This window comes from Pecten maximus, chromosome 7, assembly GCF_902652985.1.
Source record: "Pecten maximus chromosome 7, xPecMax1.1, whole genome shotgun sequence".
NCBI classification, from domain to species: Eukaryota; Metazoa; Mollusca; class Bivalvia; order Pectinida; family Pectinidae; genus Pecten; species Pecten maximus.
The window spans coordinates 35,807,881-35,829,127 of NC_047021.1; the positions used below are offsets into that span (position 1 = coordinate 35,807,881).

Genomic DNA, 21,247 nt, shown 5'->3' on the forward strand with positions numbered 1-21,247 from the left:
AGAATTCAGGCAAATGAATGAAAAAGTGCATACATTTTATTTAAAATTTGCTTTTGTACTTAAAAGACACAAAAGAATGCTCACTGTCCATAAGAATTATTTAAAGTGAAATAGATTTATTGCAGGGACTGGAAGGGAAAAAGTATTTGTTATCATTACTTGGTTTAGTTTTGTGATCTAACAAATGTCAGTATGTAAAAGTGTTCACATATTAAAATATTGTTGATATTTTGTGTAATTTTGAAATAACTTTAAGTTACTGTTCTGATCTTTCATATGATATATGGCCATGTAATTAATATGTAAACACATTTCTGTTTTTTTCTTTTTTGTTGGAATAAATTTGTATTTACAGTGAAAAACACAATGTTCAAGTGGAAATTAGCCTTTGTTAAAGAGAAATATATTTGAGGATTTTTGTTTATTTTCTTAGAAATATGAGCTACAATCTGTACCAGAAGTACATTATTTATATAACCTTCCACTGCCTAATGAGGGTTTGTTTTAAGAGAAATCCAGATAATCCAGATTATATTCTGGAGGGTTGGAGACTTTTCCGGCACGTCCTCAATGTATGGAAGATAATTTTTCTCCCATCATACTATGTTTACATAGAGTCCAAGTGTTCAAAGATTTTAAAAAAAGCAATACAATACAATGTTGATGTGATGAGAAAGACTTATTGACATGGCATTGTATTATTGCTGTATCTGCGGTACTTAATAACTATGTTTCAAAGCAGTGGACTTTCAATAATGCCATGAGATTTCTATGTGTTATAGCCTGAAAGATGATGGGAGAAATGTCTTCATTGCTATGGGAAGCAGACTCATTTCAGAAGTACATTTCCGAGATGCCTTTATGATGGTGGGCCAAATGGGTTTAAGACCAGGCCATGCTATAGAGTTTGTAAGTATAATATACATAATCTAATTAACTCTTGGGTGCTCTCTTTTGGACAAATTCTCACTTCCTCCTTGCAGTGTATTAAATTGTTTCACCATTTTTACTCTCTTTTTTAGGGGGTGGGTTGAAATAGGAAATAGGAGAAGATGCTGAAATAATATGACTGTCTGCACATCTCTTTGTCTCCACAACTCGGTCAATTCTGTCTATTCTGTCTGAAGATGGAAACTTTTTTTTTATAAATGTTTGTTCATATCATATGTAAACAACATAATTATGTAGTTGCATTTTATTTGTCATATTTGACAATTTTTCCATCAAACTTATTATGCCCCTTTAACAATAATTTACATAAGATTGTCCAGAAAAGTATTCCTCACTTTCTTTGATTTTTATGAAACTTGGTTCACATATTCAATATATTTGTGTAATTACCAGGTACATTAAAAATGTTAATGTTTTTGACAGAGTAATGTCCCTTTACAGATTTCCTTCTAATAAAAAAAAATATTAGAGCATTTTACACTGTACATGTATTTAAAGGCTTTGATTGATAAGCTCTGTAGCTTACACTAGTATTCTCTGAATTTATTTTTGGTTTTAACCTATGAATGATTCCTAGAATCTCTAATTACATACTGATTGTAGACTTTTTTTATTCTGACACCGCTTTATTTTCAGCATAAATCTAGAGAAGCAAGTGCCTTTGCTAAGTCCATAGAAAAACATGGATGTTTTGGATTACCAAGTAAGTCCTACATTTGAAGTTTCCTTAATTGATGTGTTGATTATCTCAGTGTAGAATATAATATTATCTGCCTTGGTTTTTGTCTTGCCTGGATCAGTGAGACATATTTGAACCTCAGATCAACAGTAGTTTATGTTTGCATATTTCTGTGGAAAAAAGGTTAAATGCAATTATATGCCTCCGGGTATATCTTGTTTTTAGCTAGAAAATATTACCTAGTGGAGAGAGGGAGATTATCTCCCTTGTCCAGGGTTAATTCTCCGTCATACAGATGTTATTTAATCAGAGTTTTGAATTTTTTTATAAGGATTTTCCCTTTTAATATTATATTGAAATCTTAACAAAAAACCATGAATTTTTCAGCAAAAAAACAATAAGCGAATCCCAAACCTTGCCCCAGATTTGTCGCTGCTTGACTTTTGATTTTCAGTGGGGTCTTTTGGATAAAGAAGATCATCTCCCCTTTGCTTGTAATTTCAAATAGGATCTTTTGGAGGGAGTAGATTGTCTCCCTTGCATTATGTCTTGTAATTTTCAGTGAGGACTTTTGGATACAGAGCCTATTGGATACAGAAGTTATCTCCCTTTTCTGATGATTTCCATACATGTCTATTGAAGAATGAAGTTGTCCCTTGTAATTTTCAAAAGGGTCTTTTGGAGACGAAGAGTTACCTCCCTTGTCTTATGATTTCCAATTATTTCTGTTATCCTTCAGTGGGTCCTATTGGAGACACGGAGGAATATCTCCCCTCTGTACAAACCGTTGGAGCCATCCAACCAGGGAAGGAGCTAAGGAATTGTGGAATGGCTTCTGGGTGTGGGGACGGAACATTTTCTGTGATGGTTGATACAGGGGATAGTGACAAAATTGCTCCAAAAATTTGCGTTGGTGGAAAAATGTAAGAAAATTATGTTATGTCTTTTGTGCATTATGAAAGGTTGTTACATGCTGTTAGAGATTTTATGGTGGTTTAGATGTATGAGCATCTTGTATTATTTGTATCATACAGGGTTAAGTTATTGTATGTTATTGATAATGTGCTTTTTAAATTGACAGTCTCACTTTGTTGCTTTGTTGAAAATATTGAAAACTCACACCAAGTTTTTAGATAGATACAATTAACAAGCTAATAATTATATGTTGGAAAATGTACAACATGGAATGTTTTTTGGGAATTCAGCATTGACACTATAAGAATAAGTATTATAGTGCATGGTAAAACATTGTGTCATGGAGATACTTTCACCGTGAATGATTGGAAGTGTTGTCAAAATATACGTAGCTATATACGAAAATCATCACATGCTAACAATTAATTTTTTGCAATGCACAAGGAAATGACAGTTAATGAAATTTTTTCTTTTTTTTTGTCTTTTATATTTATATATACAGTGGAACTTCGTTAACTCGAAGTCGACGGGACCACGAAAAAACTTCGAGTTATCCGAGTGTTCGTATTAAGCGAGTTATCGTTTTTGGTGAAAAGTTTGGTCAATATTTGTCAACATTATATAATCATTATAACTTCGCTCTGTCGCTCATCAGTTTAGTGTGAAGACTGGTCAATACATGTAAATATATATGTAATGTTTCGTTATGTCACTTGTAATTTGGTGTAGTTTTGCCGATATACAGTCACGATAAAGTTTCTTTCACTTAGTCACTTCAATAACGATCTGATGTGCAAGTCATGTTTGCAAACGGTAAACGATAAAACGGAATTCGACAAAATTACAAGTTATTAATGTCAAAACAAATAACCGTTTAACACAGATTGCATACAAAACGTAACAGAACCATTACCTTTTATTGGACATATATAAAATACTGTTTGATCGGCCTACTTACTTTTTATTGATAACCACGCCATTTCCATGTGTATTAGCACCGGAAGTTGGGCTGCGCATGTGCGTATAAAATGTTACTGTAACTGAGTTGGCGTTTTATCCGATTTAATAGACAGCACTGACCGTTACAGTTGTACTCTGAACACCTCGGCAGTAATTACGCTATTGTTTCAGCAATTTAAAGATTTAATAGGCGCTGGTGACTGTGTCATTTCTACACCTGTAAAAACATCTGCCGGGTAGATCTACCGGTGTGTCAGAGATTAGTTCCGCTTGAGCGGACGGGTAGATGAGTTGTTGACTATCGTGTGTACTGATATCGGCGACCGCATTTGGAAATTACCTGATGTAAGTAAAGCAGTACTTTTTATCACCAAGACTTGTTGTTATTAAGATTCAACCGACAATTTCTTTTATGAATTTATGAAACACTTATAATAGCATGTAGGTTAGTAGTGCCGATAGGTTCAGTATTACAAACGGAATTAACAAGTTAGCTCTTAAAAAATGTCGGCGTTTGCCACCGATCGACGAAAATTATACTTCGAGTTATTCGAACATTTCAAGTAGGATTTTTATTGTTGGGACCAAATTTTTACTTCGTATTATCCGAGTTTTTCGAGTTATCCGAATTCGAATTTTCCGAGTTTTTTTTACTAAGATAAAGAGAGAATTCGGCCGGGACCGGCGAGGTACTTCGAGTTAAGCGGGGTATTCGAGTTATCCGAGTTCGAGTTAACGAAGTTCCACTGTAGCTGGCACTGTACATGGGCGCCAATGTAACAGAGCACAGGCATTATATAAATTTAAATCCCTGCCTCCGCTAGGGATCGAACCCGGGACCTCTGGCTTACTAGTCTTACGCTAAACCGATCGAGCTATAGAGAAGATCTCTCTAGCCGAGCGGTATATTGCGACTAGTATTTACCAGGGTTACATATATATATATATATATATATATATAGTGATCAGACTAAGGAAATAGAGTTTAACTATAACAATATTTTATTGTCAAAGCATGCCTGTAATGACTGGGTGAGAAGTCACAGGGTAAATTGGCTCTATTCCTACTGTATATAACTAACTGCATGTTTTGTAATTCCATGGTTACTAATATAGAATTGTAGACAAACAAGTCAACGATGCTGGACGTGGGTTTAACATGGTGGTGATCGATCATGTCTCCTTCAAGGTCAAATCTATCTCTAGATTTGACACATACTCGAAAGGTAAAACATTCTAGCTTCATGTGACCGATGATGCCCCACACCACCCCCATTATACCACATCATGCCCTGCCTCCCAAACATACTGCAGGGCCCGGGGGGGCCATCAACACACCTACCATTCCTTCACAATGATGCCCTCCACCCCCATTATATGACATCATGCCCGTCCTAAAATCCATACTGCAGGGCCAATCCTGACACACCTACCATTCTGTCACAATGATACTCCACACCCCCATTATACCGCATCATGCCCTGCCTCAAACCCATACTGCAGACACATCCACACACCTACCATTCCTTCAAAAAAATGCCCCGCACCCCCATTATTCCGCATCATGCCCTGCCTCAAACCTATACTGCAGACACATCCACACACCTACCATTCCTTCACAACAACCACAAATCTTATTTTGATTTCTAAACTAGCTGCATGGACTTTATTAAAAAAAACTATCAAATGTTTTCTGTTTCATTTACCGATGAATTTGACAAAATTAACTGCATTTGCATGAAAATATTAATTAACCAGTTTATGACTACAAATTAATTAGACTGAGTATCAACACACACACACTAATCAATAACAATATGTATGCACTTAAAATGTATTTGACATATTTATTGAAATTTGCAAAATTTTTGTCAAAAAAAGTAATGAAAACTGCACTTCTGCTACATACATATTTGTTTGTCTTTGCATATACTGCCTTAGCATTTGTTATGCTCTGAGTCCAACATGTACATTTATATATCTAGTGCATGCTACATAATGTGACACACGCTTAATTGATGATTAGAAAATGGTGGTGGTCTCTGAATTGTTGAACATGAAAGACAGATATTAGTTATTGGGGAGAGACATGTTTTAAGGTTTGCCCTAAACAACGTCTATCTGTATAGATACATGTACAGAATGTTAAGGGGCAATGAAAGTGATAAAAAGGGTAAAAAAGGACAGTTATTATTAATACTTATAAACTACATGGCTATATACTATTGTATAATAGTTTTGACAGCTTTGTGATTTTGATCTTCATAAAAAAAAAAAATAAAAAAAAATATCACACATATTTAAATTCTTTGATAAGAAAGAGGAAGAAGAAAATGGTGTTGCATGGTTCATCTTGATGGAAATACCATGTTAAGTGCAACTGTTGTAATTCTTTGAAAATGTCTTGTGAAATTACTGCTGGCAAATTTAACAACATGTCATTAAGAAGGTTTATTTTTTTCTGAAGAAAATATTATAAAAAGGCCCTAATGATTAAGGTACTGAATTTCATAGTAAACTTTTTTTTTTAAATTCCGGAAAATTCCTGACAGAAAGTGAAATTTATATATCTGAACTTTCTCCAGATATTAAAACTTAACAAATTGGTCCAACATTAATGTTCTGTGTATAGTATCTTAATTTGAATTTGTTATTTATTTTACTAAAATTAAATTACATTTATGCTTCTTGAAATATCCTAAGGTTGTGGTATATATGTTTAGCATTACGTGCATCTTATTACTGGGACTTGTTTCTATCTATCAAATGGATTAGTTATAATTAGGTTCAGGTGTAGTCATATTATCATTTAGGTATACGTCTTGGCAGAAACTTTCAATTTGGCTTGTGTTAATTGTGCTCTAGTGAATGTATGACTTGTGTAAATGAAAAGTTTGCTGCTCATATTTCATTATTCCAGCATGTTTTCTATCATATTGCCATAAAAGAAATATACAATAATAATAATACATTTATATAAATATTGATATTTTTTTTTCTATTTGAGTATTAAAACAATGGATATACAGTTTATCAATCAAAGTACCGGTACAAGTCAGAAACAGTTATTAGTCCCCTACTGGGAACCTGCAGGGGGACTATAGTTTGTGTTGTGTTTGTCCATCCTTTCATCTGTCCTACATATTGTAGCTTTTGTCTTTCCCTCAATCTGACCTACATTTTGACCTTTGACCTACATTAAAGAAAAAATTGTCTGGGCTCTATCTCCTAAACTTATTGTTACTAGAACTAATACTTGGGGTATGGGTTCACCTTAATTTTTACAAACGCCATTTCCATGCATTCTTGGCATATAATTTTGCATCAGATGGGGGACTGTGATTGGTATTTTTTGTTTATATGAAATCACTACATGGTTTATAAACATGTATATTTTATGGATTATTTTTCATCACATACATTTTTTTTGAATGGTTGAATTTTAAAAGTATATTATTTAAAATCTCCAGCTTGCCATTATTTTTTTCAGTGGTTATATGTGGGTTTTTTTCCGATAGAGAAATGAAATGTGTTAACATCCCTCATTTCATGTGACAATCTCCTGAATGGTATTTTTGTAAATAACAACCGTTACTTTAACACTACATGTAATTAAATAAAAATCATTATAAATTTTTTTCAATTTCAACAGATAGCCTTAATTTAGAATTTTTCCTGGACAAGCTTGAGCCCGAAGATATAGTTATAGCTGTTGTTAATGACGATGGATCGAGGAAGTAAGTATACACTTATAATAAAGGCTCTACAATGAGATACAGCTGCCCTAAATAAATACAGTATACTTGTCAGATTGTCCCTCTGCCTGTCTGTAATTTTTTTGCAATATATAAACACTGTTAATATTTCTCAAAGTATAAGGAGTATCTATCAGAGATTCTGTATGAGGTATTGATAATGATGAGATTTTAGTGGTCATCTGTCAAGGTTAAAGTGTCCAAAGTTACTCTTGACAGCTGATTCAGAAATAAAAAAAAAAAAAAACTTGTCATGCATTTTATAAAATATCTCCTGAACCTTTTAACAGATATAGTTCATAATTACACAATAAATCTCCAGGACCTCTTAATAGATATTTATAATTCATATCACAAGTTTCAAAGCTACATCTGATCCTGATGAAATTTGATAAGACATAGGGTCATATATTTAGGGGTCAAAGGTCACACTTGACAATAAAAAGCCTCTTAACAGATCTAGATATTAGTAGTTAACAATTACACTAAGTATTTCATGATTCAAAACTGCAACCTCTGAACCTGATTAGATTGTATTGGTCATAAATATATTGGTTGATGTTAAGGGGTCAAAGGTCACACTTATCCACATTAGAAATAAAATGGTTGTGTACAAGATATCTCATGAAACTCACAACAAAATTAGTGCATTTTTATCGGAAACAGAAAAAAAAAAAAAAAAAAAAATATAAATAAATAAAACTAAAATAAAAATGGATAGGTTCATGATTATAAAAGGATGTTGATATTTTAGGTGATACTTCATTATATAGAATGGTGAAATTGCACATTTTGTTTTTGACAGAAACTGTGAAACATGTTTGTCATGTACATGTTGTTTTTTTCTCATCAATTATTTATGATTTATTTACATGCTTTTTCATATCCTTTTACAGGTTGAGTTTACATGCCAAAGAGTTATTTAACCAACTGGGAAGCAGTATGGTACAGAACCTTAAGTTTAGAGACATCTGGTATTTTGTAGGTCAGCGTGGCATCAAGGGATTCACTGCACATGAGAAGGTAAATTCCCATCTGTTTAATAAGCGTAACTGTCAATTTATATCAGAATTCTGTGCGAAATCTATAGCAGAAAACTATTCTCTATGATGTACATTTATAGTAGAACTTTTGTTTTTTGACTTAAAAGATACAACAGTAATTATATACACTACTTATTACAAATAACATATGCACAAAATGTCATCTATGGTATTAAAATATATCATAATTAATATGAAAAAGAAGCTCAAACATTTGAATGGCGTTATGATAGTAGTCTAATTATGGTTTGTTATTATTAGTATGAAAATATGTAAAAGCTCCATTTTTTTAAATTTAATATAAACATGTAGTTACTCTTTATCAGAGATGTATAGCACATTTGATGAGTTAGTTTGGAAAAATCCTACAAAGTCTTTTTTTTATGACATATACTTTGTTGTTGTTTCAGATAAGTTATGCTGGATATGATGGTGAATGGCCAAAAACTTTACACAACGCTTTTTGTGTCAATAGAAAATGTAAGCATGATGCAGAAAATGTATTAACTTATATTTACAATGAAATGTATCAACCATATTTCTTTTGGTAGAATTACTTCCCTTTATTTTCCCCAAAAACAATGTTATCTAGTAATTTAGAAACATTATGTATTGACATGCTGCCAATCATACAATTCCTACTTGAGAGAGAAACCACTTCAGGGCTAGACCTAAAAAAAAATTAAAGAAATGAAAAAAATAGTTTGAAATGCATGTACATCTATGTTTCTGTCAATATTTGATATTAATAGTTAACTAATGTCAGTGAATTAAACAAAATTTTGACCATACTTGCCTCATTGGAACAATCCTGGAATAGCCCCTTAGCTTATCCCAGTAGTTCTTTGGATTGAGTATTATCCCTACCAATCAGCTATGTAATGTTAAATTACCCATGTCTTACTTCTGTTTTGGCAAGCTCATGTTCAGTTTGGACATATACTCTCGGTACTGTCATGGGTTTGCTTGTTAAGTTCAAAGGTGAACAGTCAAGGTCACTTACCATAAAAAAGGAAAACTATTCTAACACAATATCTTAAGTTCATTTTGGCAAATTCCAGTCAATGCCATCACAGGATTGCTTTTAAGGTCCAGAGGTCAATGGTTAAGGTCAATGTTACTATAAATAGCAAATCAGTTTCACAATATTTTCATATCATGTACACTTCTGTTTTGTTAATTCCACCCAGCTACAATGTATCATCAAACTGCTTCCCCAAAGAAATTAAAGTACCTGTTTGAGATTTTTTAGCACTGCATTTGTGTGTCCCCAACTTTTCTTTGGGGAAAGCATAAAGCACATAATTTTATTACATTTTTACCAGTGAAATATCAAAAATTATCCATTTTATAAAAGTGATATTTTTCACTAGTGACAAATATCACTTTTGCTGATTTGACCAATCAAATTAATGATTAGAAAATACCAAAATAATTGACCAAACAGAAAGCCCGACATATATGTCAGCACCTGGACAGGGGGAACTACCTTTTTAGGGAACTGTATGCCTAGTTAGCATATGGGGTAGGTTTTTCGTTGATAAAAAATGTAATAAACAGAATATCTAACAGTGTCTTCAGTAATACCAAATATATTTCACGAGTGGGGCTAATATTTTGATATTTTTCACGAGTGCTGTTGGTATTACTGAAGACACTGTTAGATATCCTCTATATATTTTACAATTGCACATTTTGATCTGATGTTTTTATATGACAAATGATCATTCTTCCATTAAATTCACTGTGTACATGGTGCCATTGAATGGCGATACCACTGATCAAGTGATTTACTATAGTTTTGTGATACTTTATTGTAATTTGATGACATTGAATTTTCACAAATATTGTTTTGTAATTTTGTGCTTACAGTAGAGGGATTGAAGGTGGCCCCTGACCCAGGTGGTTACCGTAATGAAGGCAGGCGAGCATTCTGTAAGAAATATGATGGCTACGCAGACTTCTGTGATGGTAAGTGCTGTCATCATATTGAATTCTTTACAAAATAGGTGCTTCACAATATTATTCTTTGAATTTTCTAGCATTTGGGTTGACATGCTTACATCAAAGAGAGATCTAGTGTGGGTCAGATGTAATAGTGTTTGTTGGATGTTGCTGGGTGTTATAATGCAATTGTCTGAGTACAGGGTAATGACAGGATTCACTGTCTGTTACAGATTGTCCTTATAGTTAGGTGACAATAAAGTCATGTTTCACTGTATATTATAGAATGTCCTTATATAGTTAGGTGACAATAAAGTCATGTTTTGCTGTAAATTACAGGATGTCATCATACGCAGGTGTCTGTGAACTCAACTTTGAATGTTTATTAAATTAATTTTAACAGAATATCAGTATATAATGATCAGGTGTCATTATATATATAAAGTCATTTGTCACTGTTTAGTACAGAACATCATTATACAAATTGAGATGTATCATGATAAGTAATGTATTTTCTGATTTATATGTTCATTATGCCCCCGCCATAAAATGGGGGGGGGGTATATATAGTGTTAGCCATATATGTCGGCTGCGTCGTGTCGCGTCGTGTCAAGCCCTGTCCCATCCAGATCAATGTAATTAAGTAATCACATGAACTGCTGAGGTTTCGGGGTGTCACGTGGCAGTGGGGGCATTTATGTCTTACAGAAATATTCTAGTTAATAATACCATCTTTTTTCTTATGTGTGTCAGAAAGTTCTAGTTTTAAAATTTGATATACTAGTATATGATATATGTATCAAATCTTATTTTGCAGCATCAAAGATCGATAAAACAATCTCGCCAGTGGCCCTGGTAGATAAGAGTCTGTTTAATAATCCAGTGTTTGATGTCCCAATTATTATAATACCAGGTAAGAACAATTCAAACAGCATGTTTAAGTAATGAATCATAGCTTAGACATAATTTATCATATTTACCGTATTTATCTGCAAATCAGCCCCATGTCCACAAATAAACCCCTGTTCTCAAATAGGCTCCTGCTCACAAATAAGCCCTCTGTTTTATTTTTTCATAATTATCATTTTCAATATAGCAAGCTGAACTGGAAATGAGCCCTCCCCCCAAATAAATACTAATTTAAAACTTTAAACTAAGAGAGGGGTGTATATATTATTTGAGGATAAATACGGTAATGATACCGTGATTTGAACACTACGGAAATTAAGAAGTACATATTATCTTCCGACTGTATACTTAAAACATTGAAGATCTGATTAATATATTTTGTAAAATAAAGAATTATTTGTCAGAAAAAGATTTACTTTGTACAGATTTAGTTTGTACTTGCATCGCCATATCATCAAGTTTAATCTACACTAGATGAAATTTCATCAGTCATTAAGATAAAAAGCCAAATCCTCCTCTTGACTGCTTTAGAAGAAAAGAGTTTTAATTTACATTGATTTGTACAAACTTGACCGATTTAGAAATTTCTCAGGGTGGATAAATAATAATGTAATCATACACCATTTCAAACACAAAATTAGTACAATTAATATGTGTATTGTCTGTGTCTAAATGTCATACTAGAAAAGATATGTTGAAACAATTGCATGTACATCAAATGTTTTGTTGCTTAATCTTTAGCTTGGAATATTAAGTTTAAATCCATAAGTGAGAATTTAAAGGGATAATATGTTAATGAAATTTTCAATCTTTGTTTTCATGATTGCTAATGAAATGATTGAAGGATTAAGTGTCTCCAAACATTATAAGAAGAATGATCTCCCTTAGACCTTTGTTTGTACAGTTTAAACTGCATTAAACAATCAAGAGTTTTTCCTGTATATAATATTTGGTGTCCAAATACAGGCCCAGTTCCTAATAGTGCATGCTGTTTTTTATCTATAATGAAAAATACTAATCTGGCGTATTTAAAGAATGATATATGAAATGATATTCCTAATTTTTACTCCTTATTTGATTCTTGCTGCTCATGAAATTCCCAATTTCTGCCAGGTTGCATTTTCTCAAAATTACCAGGAAAAACACTGCGATCAGAATTCCTTGGATATGCTTCACACCTGAGATGTATTAGGTGTATTAATTAATTTACGTTCATTATTCGCAGAAAAACCTTTTGAGAGCTTATAATGCATTCATTGATTTTTATATTACATCTCCCCTTAGTACTGTTGATTAGTTTAAATTACATTGCAAAGTAAATATTCTTGATTATGTGATTTTTCAACCTATATTGTTAGATTTTTCTTTTTAATTATCCTCTCATGATAGGGTCAGTAAGGGAATAAAATACTTCATTTGTATGTACAATGTACAATTTCATTTTTTGTAGGCACTATGATGGTGATCTTTTTTTTAAATAGATTACGATCAAACTTCATATATTGGTTAAGCCTTCATATGATTGAGTATACCTCAAATGAATTCATGGTTCTGGGTGCCTAGGTCAAGAATAAGTTCACTGTTGCTATTTCTGGAAAATTGGTGTCTTTACTCTAACGACTTCATTTTTAAACAGAAATTTATCAAATCTCATACTGTATACCTGGTAATTTTTGCCCCCGTTTAATTTTCGCCATTTTCGCCCTTTGAAGATAGGGCGAATTTAAGATGAAGGCGAAAATTTCGAGCTGAATTGAAGGATTAATAAACCACAGTAAAAATTAATTGGCCAAGTGTAGTCGGAACACAAACATACCCTCTTACTTTTCAACTGTAAAATCACGTACTAGGCTTAGCATTTTCAATTAAAAAATGATACTACCTAGGTAAGTTATTTTTAAAATTCAGTCATTTTTTTTTAAATCATATAGTCCGGGTCATGATAAAATTGAAATACAGAGTGGCATCAAATACTCATGACTACATTGTACTTGAATCAATAGGGACTAAAAGAAAATCTGAGCACAGGTAAACATTCTTTATTTGACACCTGATTACATTTCACATCTCATGCTGGTAAGACAATTGGGTAACTCGATAAGTCCCGAGTGTTCCGAGTGCAACTGTATAGAGGATTACAAATGGAATTTTTCGATTTTACAAACGAGAAAAAGGATATTTCTTGAAAACCATTTAGGGCGACCAGGTATACAGTATATTGGTCAAGCATGACAATACCCCAAAGAAATTTGCATTTTTGGGTGACATCTTCAAGGACAATATAAAGTGTATTTTAATCATTAATTTTGAATTGAATGATTTTTAATTTTTTCCTTATTCAAATTTAAGAAAAAGAATAAAAATGGCCATAACATATATATATTAACATTATTTGCTGCTCCAAGGAACAAATACGTTGTAATTAATATAACAATCATTGTCAGTTTATGGTGGGGTCAACCTCAAGTGATCACTTACACCGCAAAGATAGGTATAGTATGGACCTTGGAAAGTGATTGTTCAAAAAAGTCTTAATCTTCAATTTTTTTTTTCAAATTTCCATAAAAGTGCTTGAATTTTGACATTTTGTCTTGGAATTTTCCTGGAAGTGTTGGATGTTTTACTATATTGTTCGCTGAATTAAAAAAAAATCAACTAACATTTAAAAATATTTTGATGTAGAGCCCCAATAGTAGTCTTTAGCTAAGAATATTTCGGCCATTTTCAGATTTTTTAAAAATTTTCCAGAAATGAGGGTGTTGACACTGATGAACGAAACAATATGAACCAGTGATGTTCTATAAATAGAAATGAAATGTATCATCTATTGACATGGTTCCATAAAGCCATATAATTGTACAGATTAAATGATTAATTTTTAATAACGTCATGATCTGTTCTTATTTACCTGAAGGCAAACATGGGATCAATAGCAGATCGTGTTGATTAATAGCATTAAGTGATTTCTAAATGGTATATATTATTACAGGTATGTAATCTATATAATTATATGCTGTATAGGCTGTCAGTGGATATAGCTGCTCATAGGCATATAGATAGATACAGTGGAGTCCATACTGGAACAGTTTGGCCGATTTTCAATTACAAACCATAATCAGTCATTCAAAAGCAAGTAATTAGTAAATTGAATGTAAAAATTAATAATTGAGTATTATGAAAATCATGGATAAAGCAGAAAAGCTGATTTATACCAAAGTTAAGACTGGTAGAGTACCACTTGCCGGAATGATTTCATGGAGGTGTTCATAGAACAAAATGTTCACATGTTACACATTGTCAAATGGCCACATCTATCCTCATTAATAAGCTGATATACAACCCCCAACCCCTGCTGGTATAATTGTTCAGTATTTAGGTTTAGGGTTGGCTTATTTGTGAACCAGTTCCCATTTTAAATTGGGGATTCTTCAAAAGAGCTCAAGTGACTTATTTGTGATATTGATAATGTATTAAATCATATCACTGGTGTCTGTCTTTCCATCCATGGGGTCCTTCCATCCTCCATTCCCTGCACTTCATCCTTCTATATGATCCGGGGCCATCCTTCCCTACAGTTCAGCCATCTATCCATGGGATCCATCAGTCCATAGCTTGGGCCCATCTTTCCATACCTGGGGTCTATACTTCTATTCCCAGGACCCAATCTTTCTATCACTGAGGCCATTCCTTCCATCTTGTAGGGCATATTGTTCATATAAATTAGGTCCATTCTGAATGAATCCCTGGCCCATCTTTCCATCCCTGGGGCCAATCCTTCTATCCCTTGGGTCCATCCTCCCATCCTGTTCAATCCTTCCATCACTGAAGTCCATCCCTCTATCTCTGGTGCCCATTTATCCGTAACTTAGGCCAAACCTTCCACCTCTGATTCCATCCTAAATTCATCCCTTGGACTTTTCTTCTATCCCTGGGGTCCGACATTCCAAACCTGAGGTCTATCCTTCCATCCCTGGGTCTCATCCTTCTATTTCTGTGGTCTAACCTTCCATTCTTCATTTCCTTAGGTCCATTTTTCCATTCCTTGCATTCATCCTTCCAAGTATATACGCAATGCCATATATTCCTGTGGAGATTTTTACCTCACTTCAAAAACTCAACTACAGGATTAAGGCTGTCAGGCTTCTGTTAATGGTGCCAGTATCATACAACCCATCAGGTTTAATATTTTCTCATAGGGAATACACCGTTTAAGAAACAACATTTTTTGTGTGAGCAATTGATTTTAAACTAGTCAAACCATGTTAGACCATTAAATGTCAGCATTGTAATAAAATATGTCGGATATCGTTACAGCACCAGGCTTTTAATTTTCTAAATTTTCCAAATTTGGTCAGTTTAAGGCGATAATGACTCGTTGTAATCTAATAAATTGCTTTGCTCTAAATATTCACACTTTGCTTCAGAAATGTGACAAATGATATTTGTGGAGTTGAAAAGGACAGCTATCTTTGGTGGCTTGTTTTCAATAGCAATTCTTTTTCAATTTTGACAGGAATGGACCATAACGCCCTTGTTCGTACTTTAGAGACAACCATCATGCAGCCGGGAGTGCATCCATCCCTCGTCACTGTAAACTGGATTCCTAAAACAAGCAAATTATATTTTATAGAGTTCAGATTCGGAAATAATCAATTAATTTAACAATTAATCAACTTGATGATATCAACGACCTTGATTGATTTAATGTTTTATTAAGAATGCTGATTCAGACCTGTACATATATAGTAATTTGATTTTGTCATAAGAATGCAGATCTCGGCTCACACTAATATACAGAACATACAAGATATACAATGTAAATGTCAAAGCAAAGAAAACCAGATTTGGCATTAAAGCCCATTCAGATTTCATGTTTTTTTCCTGAAAAGATTTCCAAAGTTGTATCCTAAGCTATTTTGCACTTAAGCCTCACTTTATAATCAGAAACACATATAAAATATCATTCTTAAAGACTAATTTTGGTGACTTGTGTTACAATGTATATCTGCCATTTTGAATTGATGTCATCATTTTTTTCCATGTTATATTAAGTAATTGAATTTCCTTTTGAATATTTTCAAGACCAAACTAGAATGAAATTTATGATATTGCTCTCTTGTATTAGAGAATACATTCTTCACTGGAATAATTTGAAATAACCTGTTATACTTCCTGGTAATGGTTGAATCCTGAAGCCAAATATAATTTCAAAAGGATATTTATTGTGTCATAAATCATGAATGTAAAACCCAAGTTTGTACATGTAGCACTTGCTAAGTACAATTTGTTGGCAAATTTAGAGAACTACTTAAATTTTATATACCATTAACCAATAACTCTGAAAGTCATGTTTGCTGAAAATGTAACTGCCTTTAAATTTAAATTTGGTTTGATCTTTTTATTTCTTTTTTTTTCTGGGGTGGGGGGGGGGGGGGCTCATTTTGAGACAGAGAATAGAAGAGACTTATGAAATTTAAGATACTGATTGTTGAATTTGCTCACCAAGGCTCACAATAATAAAAGCTAAATCTCATGTGAAATAAAAACTTATGTAGGATATCTTGCATGTTGTATATGCTACGCTGTTGTCTGTGCAACCAAATTTTTAGCTCACCTGGTCCGAAGGACCAAGGTGAGCTTATGCCATACCGTTGCGTCCGTCGTCCGTCCGTCCGTCTGTCGTCTGTCGTCCGTCCGTCCGTCAACAATTGACTTCTTCTTCATAACCACACATCAGAATTTGACCAAATTTGGTCAGAAGCATCCCTATGGGTAGGGGACTCAAAATTGTACAAATGATGGGGCTGACCCCCCTGGGGGCCTCTGGGGCGGGGCCAAAAGGGGTCATTTGTGCGCTATTGATATAAACGACTTCTTCTCTGAAACCAAGCAATGGCTATCACTCATATTTGCCTGGTAGCATCACTATGGGGTGGGGATTCAAAATTGTACAAATGATGGGGCTGACCCCCAGGGGCCTGAGGGGCGGGGCCAAATGTGGTCAATCTGGCTATATTGATATAAACGACTTCTTCTCTGAAACCAAGCAATGCCTATTGCTCATATTTGCCTGGTAGCATCATTATGGGGTGGGGATTCAAAATTGTACAAATGATGGGGCTGACCCCCCAGGGGCCTGAGGGGTGGGGCTGAATGTGGTCAATTTGGCTATATTGATATAAACGACTTCTTCTCTGAAACCGAGCAATGCCTGTCACTCATATTTGCCTGGTAGCATCACTATGGGGTTGGGATTCAAAATTGTACAAATGACGGGACTGACCCCCCAGGGGCCTGAGGGGCGGGGCCAAATGTGTTCAATCGGGCTATATTCATATAATTGACTTCTTCTCTGGAACCAAACAATGGATATCTCTCATATTTTACTGGTAGCATCACCTTGGGGTAGGAATTTGAAATTGTACAAATGACGGGGCTGACCCCCTGGGGTCTGAGGGGCGGGGCCAAAAGGGGTCAGTTTTACAGAATTGATATAAACAACTTCTGCTCAAAAACTAAGCGATGGATATCACTCATATTTACCTGGTAGCATCACTATGGGGTGGGGATTAAAAATTGTACAAATGATGGAGCTGACCCCCCAGGGGCCTGAGGGGCGGGGCCAAAAGGGGTCAGTTTTACAGAATTGATATAAACAACTTCTGCTCAAAAACTAAGCGATGGATATCACTCATATTTACCTGGTAGCATCACTATGGGGTGGGGATTAAAAATTGTACAAATGACGGGGCTGACCCCCTGGGGTCTGAGGGGCGGGGCCAAAAGGGGTCAGTTTTACAGAATTGATATAAACAACTTCTGCTCAAAAACTAAGCGATGGATATCACTCATATTTACCTGGTAGCATCACTATGGGGTGGGGATTAAAAATTGTACAAATGATGGAGCTGACCCCCCAGGGGCCTGAGGGGCGGGGCCAAATGTGGTCAATTGGGCTATATTGATATTAGCGACTTCTTCTCTGATACCAAGCAATGAATATTGCTGATATTTGCCTGGTAGCATCACTATTGGGTGGGCATTCAAAATTGTACAAATGGTGAGGCTGACCTCCTGGGGGCCTGAGGGGCGGGGCCAAGAGGGGTCAATTTGGCTGAATTGATATGAACAACTTCTTCTCTGAAACTAAGCAAGGGTTATTGCTCATATTTGCCTGGTAGCATCCTTTTGGGTAGGGATTCAAAATTTTATAAAGGAAGGAACTGACCCCCACTCCCCCCGGGGTGCAGAGGGCGGGGTCAAAAGGGGTCAATTGGTTTAAACAACTTATTTTCTGAAACTAATTATATAAGTAATGGATATCACTCACATTTGTGTGGTAGCATCCCTATGGGTTTGTGCCAAAAGTTAATTTTATTTCATGGATTAATGCATTTTTTGACATAAAATCCTCAAGTACCCATATAAAATGCCTATGATATATTGACATAGCAATACCAGTGACAAATATACTTAATCATCATTCTTGTTTCATATCTCATGAAATCCAGGTGAGCGATACAGGCCCTCTGGGCCTCTTGTACTATGACCTAATCAAGCAATATGTTATGAATAGGTTATGTGGGATGAAAAAACCGTGGAACATGCAGAACTTGCTGACCTGTTTAATTATAACAATCACAGCCTGTCAGGAAGTCTTAATTATATAGGTGAGTATTTTGCTAAGCTAAACTTTTAGTGCAGGTTTGACCCTTGGCTTGCTATTATAGATTATATGCAAACAAAAACCCATTGAATATAAATGTTATATACAAATATATCGGTTATATACACACAAATACTCTTTGAATATATATAGATAATATACAAACAAATACCCAATAAAGGCATGTAATATATACATTGTATCTATATATAGATAATATACAAACAAATACCCATTGCATATGTAGATAATATACAAACAAATACCCATTTGATATACATATATAGATAATATACAAACAAATACCCATTGAATATATATAGATACTATACAAACAATAACCCATATTATATATATAGTACAATGTATATTGTACAAACAAATGTAAATAAGTGTTTACTGAAGAATATCTAAAAGTCACAGTTGCAGGAAATTTAATACCCTCAAACTAATAGCTAGAACTAAGCGTACAGCTAAAATATATTATAGGCCCACAAAATTAAACAACTATACACTGTACGATAACATACATATATAACAGTTTTTGTTTACACTACATGTACAGATCACAGATGTACTCACTTATTTAATCCAATATAGTAATTAGATATTCATGTTGTAACTAATGAAGACTTTTTGTTACAGACCAGATGCAGAAGGCACTGACAGCTGGGTGGGAGCTCCATTCTGAATCTGTGAGTGTTTCTGGATTATAAATATGTTTAAAAATTTTGGTTGACCTCTGCTTGTTTGTTCAATGATTCTGATAAACTTTCTTTAATGAAGTCCTTGGAGTGAATAGAGGCTTAGCATGGAAGGTAGTATTACCAGGTTAAGCATAGTTACAGTGTACTTCATTGCCAGTGAATTATTTTCACAAAATACAATAACTTTTGTAGGTTATGTTTAGTTCAGTGTTTACCTGTGTCTGACTTGTTAAGTGTAGGCTATGTTAAGTTCAGTGTTTACCTGTGTCTGACTTGTTAAGTGTAGGTTATGTTTAGTTCAGTGTTTACCTGTGTCTGACTTGTTGAGTGTAGGTTATGTTTAGTTCAGTGTTTACCTGTGTCTGACCTGTTGAGTGTAGGTTATGTTTAGTTCAGTGTTTACCTGTGTCTGACTTGTTGAGTGTAGGTAATGTTTAGTTCAGTGTTTACCTGTGTCTGACTTGTTGAGTGTAGGTTATGTTTAGTTCAGTGTTTACCTGTGTCTGACTTGTTAAGTGTAGGTTATGTTTAGTTCAGTGTTTACCTGTGTCTGACTTGTTGAGTTTAGGTTATGTTTAGTTCAGTGTTTACCTGTGTCTGACTTGTTGAGTGTAGGTTATGTTTAGTTCAGTGTTTACCTGTGTCTGACCTGTTGAGTGTAGGTTATGTTTAGTTCAGTGTTTACCTGTGTCTGACTTGTTGAGTGTAGGTAATGTTTAGTTCAGTGTTTACCTGTGTCTGACTTGTTGAGTGTAGGTTATGTTTAGTTCAGTGTTTACCTGTGTCTGACTTGTTGAGTGTAGGTTATGTTAAGTTGAGTGTTTACCTTTGTCTGACTTGTTGAGTGTAGGTTATGTTTAGTTCAGTGTTGTGTTTACCTGTGTCTGACCTGTTGAGTGTAGGTTATGTTTAGTTCAGTGTTTACCTGTGTCTGACTTGTTAAGTGTAGGTTATGTTTAGTTGAGTGTTTACCTGTGTCTGACTTGTTGCGTGTAGGTTATGTTTAGTTCAGTGTTTACCTGTGTCTGACTTGTTGAGTGTAGGTTATGTTTAGTTCAGTGTTTACCTGTGTCTGACTTGTTTAGTGTAGGCTATGTTTAGTTCAGTGTTTACCTGTGTCTGACTTGTTGCGTGTAGGTTATGTTTAGTTCAGTGTTTACCTGTGTCTGACTTGTTGAGTGTAGGTTATGTTTAGTTCAGTGTTTACCTGTGTCTAACTTGTTGAGTGTAGGTTATGTTAAGTTCAGTGTTTACCTGTGTCTTACTTGTTGAGTGTAGGTTATGTTTAGTTCAGTGTTTACCTGTGTCTGACTTGTTGAGTGTAGGTTATGTTTAGTTCAGTGTTTACCTGTGTCTGACTTGTTGAGTGTAGGTTATGTTTAGTTCAGTGTTTACCTGTGTCTGACTTGTTGAGTGTAGGCTATGTTTAGTTCAGTGTTTACCTGTGTCTGACTTGTTGAGTGTAGGTTATGTTTAGTTCAGTGTTGTGTTTACCTGTGTCTGACTTGTTGAGTGTAGGTTATGTTTAGTTGAGTGTTTACCTGTGTCTGACTTGTTGAGTGTAGGTTATGTTTAGTTGAGTGTTTACCTGTGTCTGACTTGTTGAGTGTAGGTTATGTTTAGTTGAGTGTTTACCTGTGTCTGACTTGTTGAGTGTAGGTTATGTTTAGTTGAGTGTTTACCTGTGTCTGACTTGCTTGACTGTAGGTTATGTTTAG

General features: G+C 34.4%; 1 protein-coding gene across 2 annotated transcripts in view; it reads left to right on the forward strand.

Moving 5' to 3' along the window:
- LOC117330712 (protein O-linked-mannose beta-1,2-N-acetylglucosaminyltransferase 1-like) overlaps window positions 1–21,247 on the forward strand; it is a 63,562-nt gene that overhangs the window by 15,395 nt on the left and 26,920 nt on the right. For both annotated transcript variants that reach the window (XM_033889164.1, XM_033889165.1), the window contains 12 exons: window positions 783–909; window positions 1,588–1,654; window positions 2,370–2,553; window positions 4,622–4,731; window positions 7,158–7,242; window positions 8,157–8,283; window positions 8,714–8,783; window positions 10,176–10,274; window positions 11,065–11,160; window positions 15,670–15,746; window positions 18,733–18,826; window positions 19,468–19,517. In XM_033889164.1, coding sequence (XP_033745055.1) covers window positions 783–909; window positions 1,588–1,654; window positions 2,370–2,553; window positions 4,622–4,731; window positions 7,158–7,242; window positions 8,157–8,283; window positions 8,714–8,783; window positions 10,176–10,274; window positions 11,065–11,160; window positions 15,670–15,746; window positions 18,733–18,826; window positions 19,468–19,517 — 1,186 coding nt within the window. The remainder of the gene's footprint in view (window positions 1–782; window positions 910–1,587; window positions 1,655–2,369; window positions 2,554–4,621; window positions 4,732–7,157; window positions 7,243–8,156; window positions 8,284–8,713; window positions 8,784–10,175; window positions 10,275–11,064; window positions 11,161–15,669; window positions 15,747–18,732; window positions 18,827–19,467; window positions 19,518–21,247) is intronic.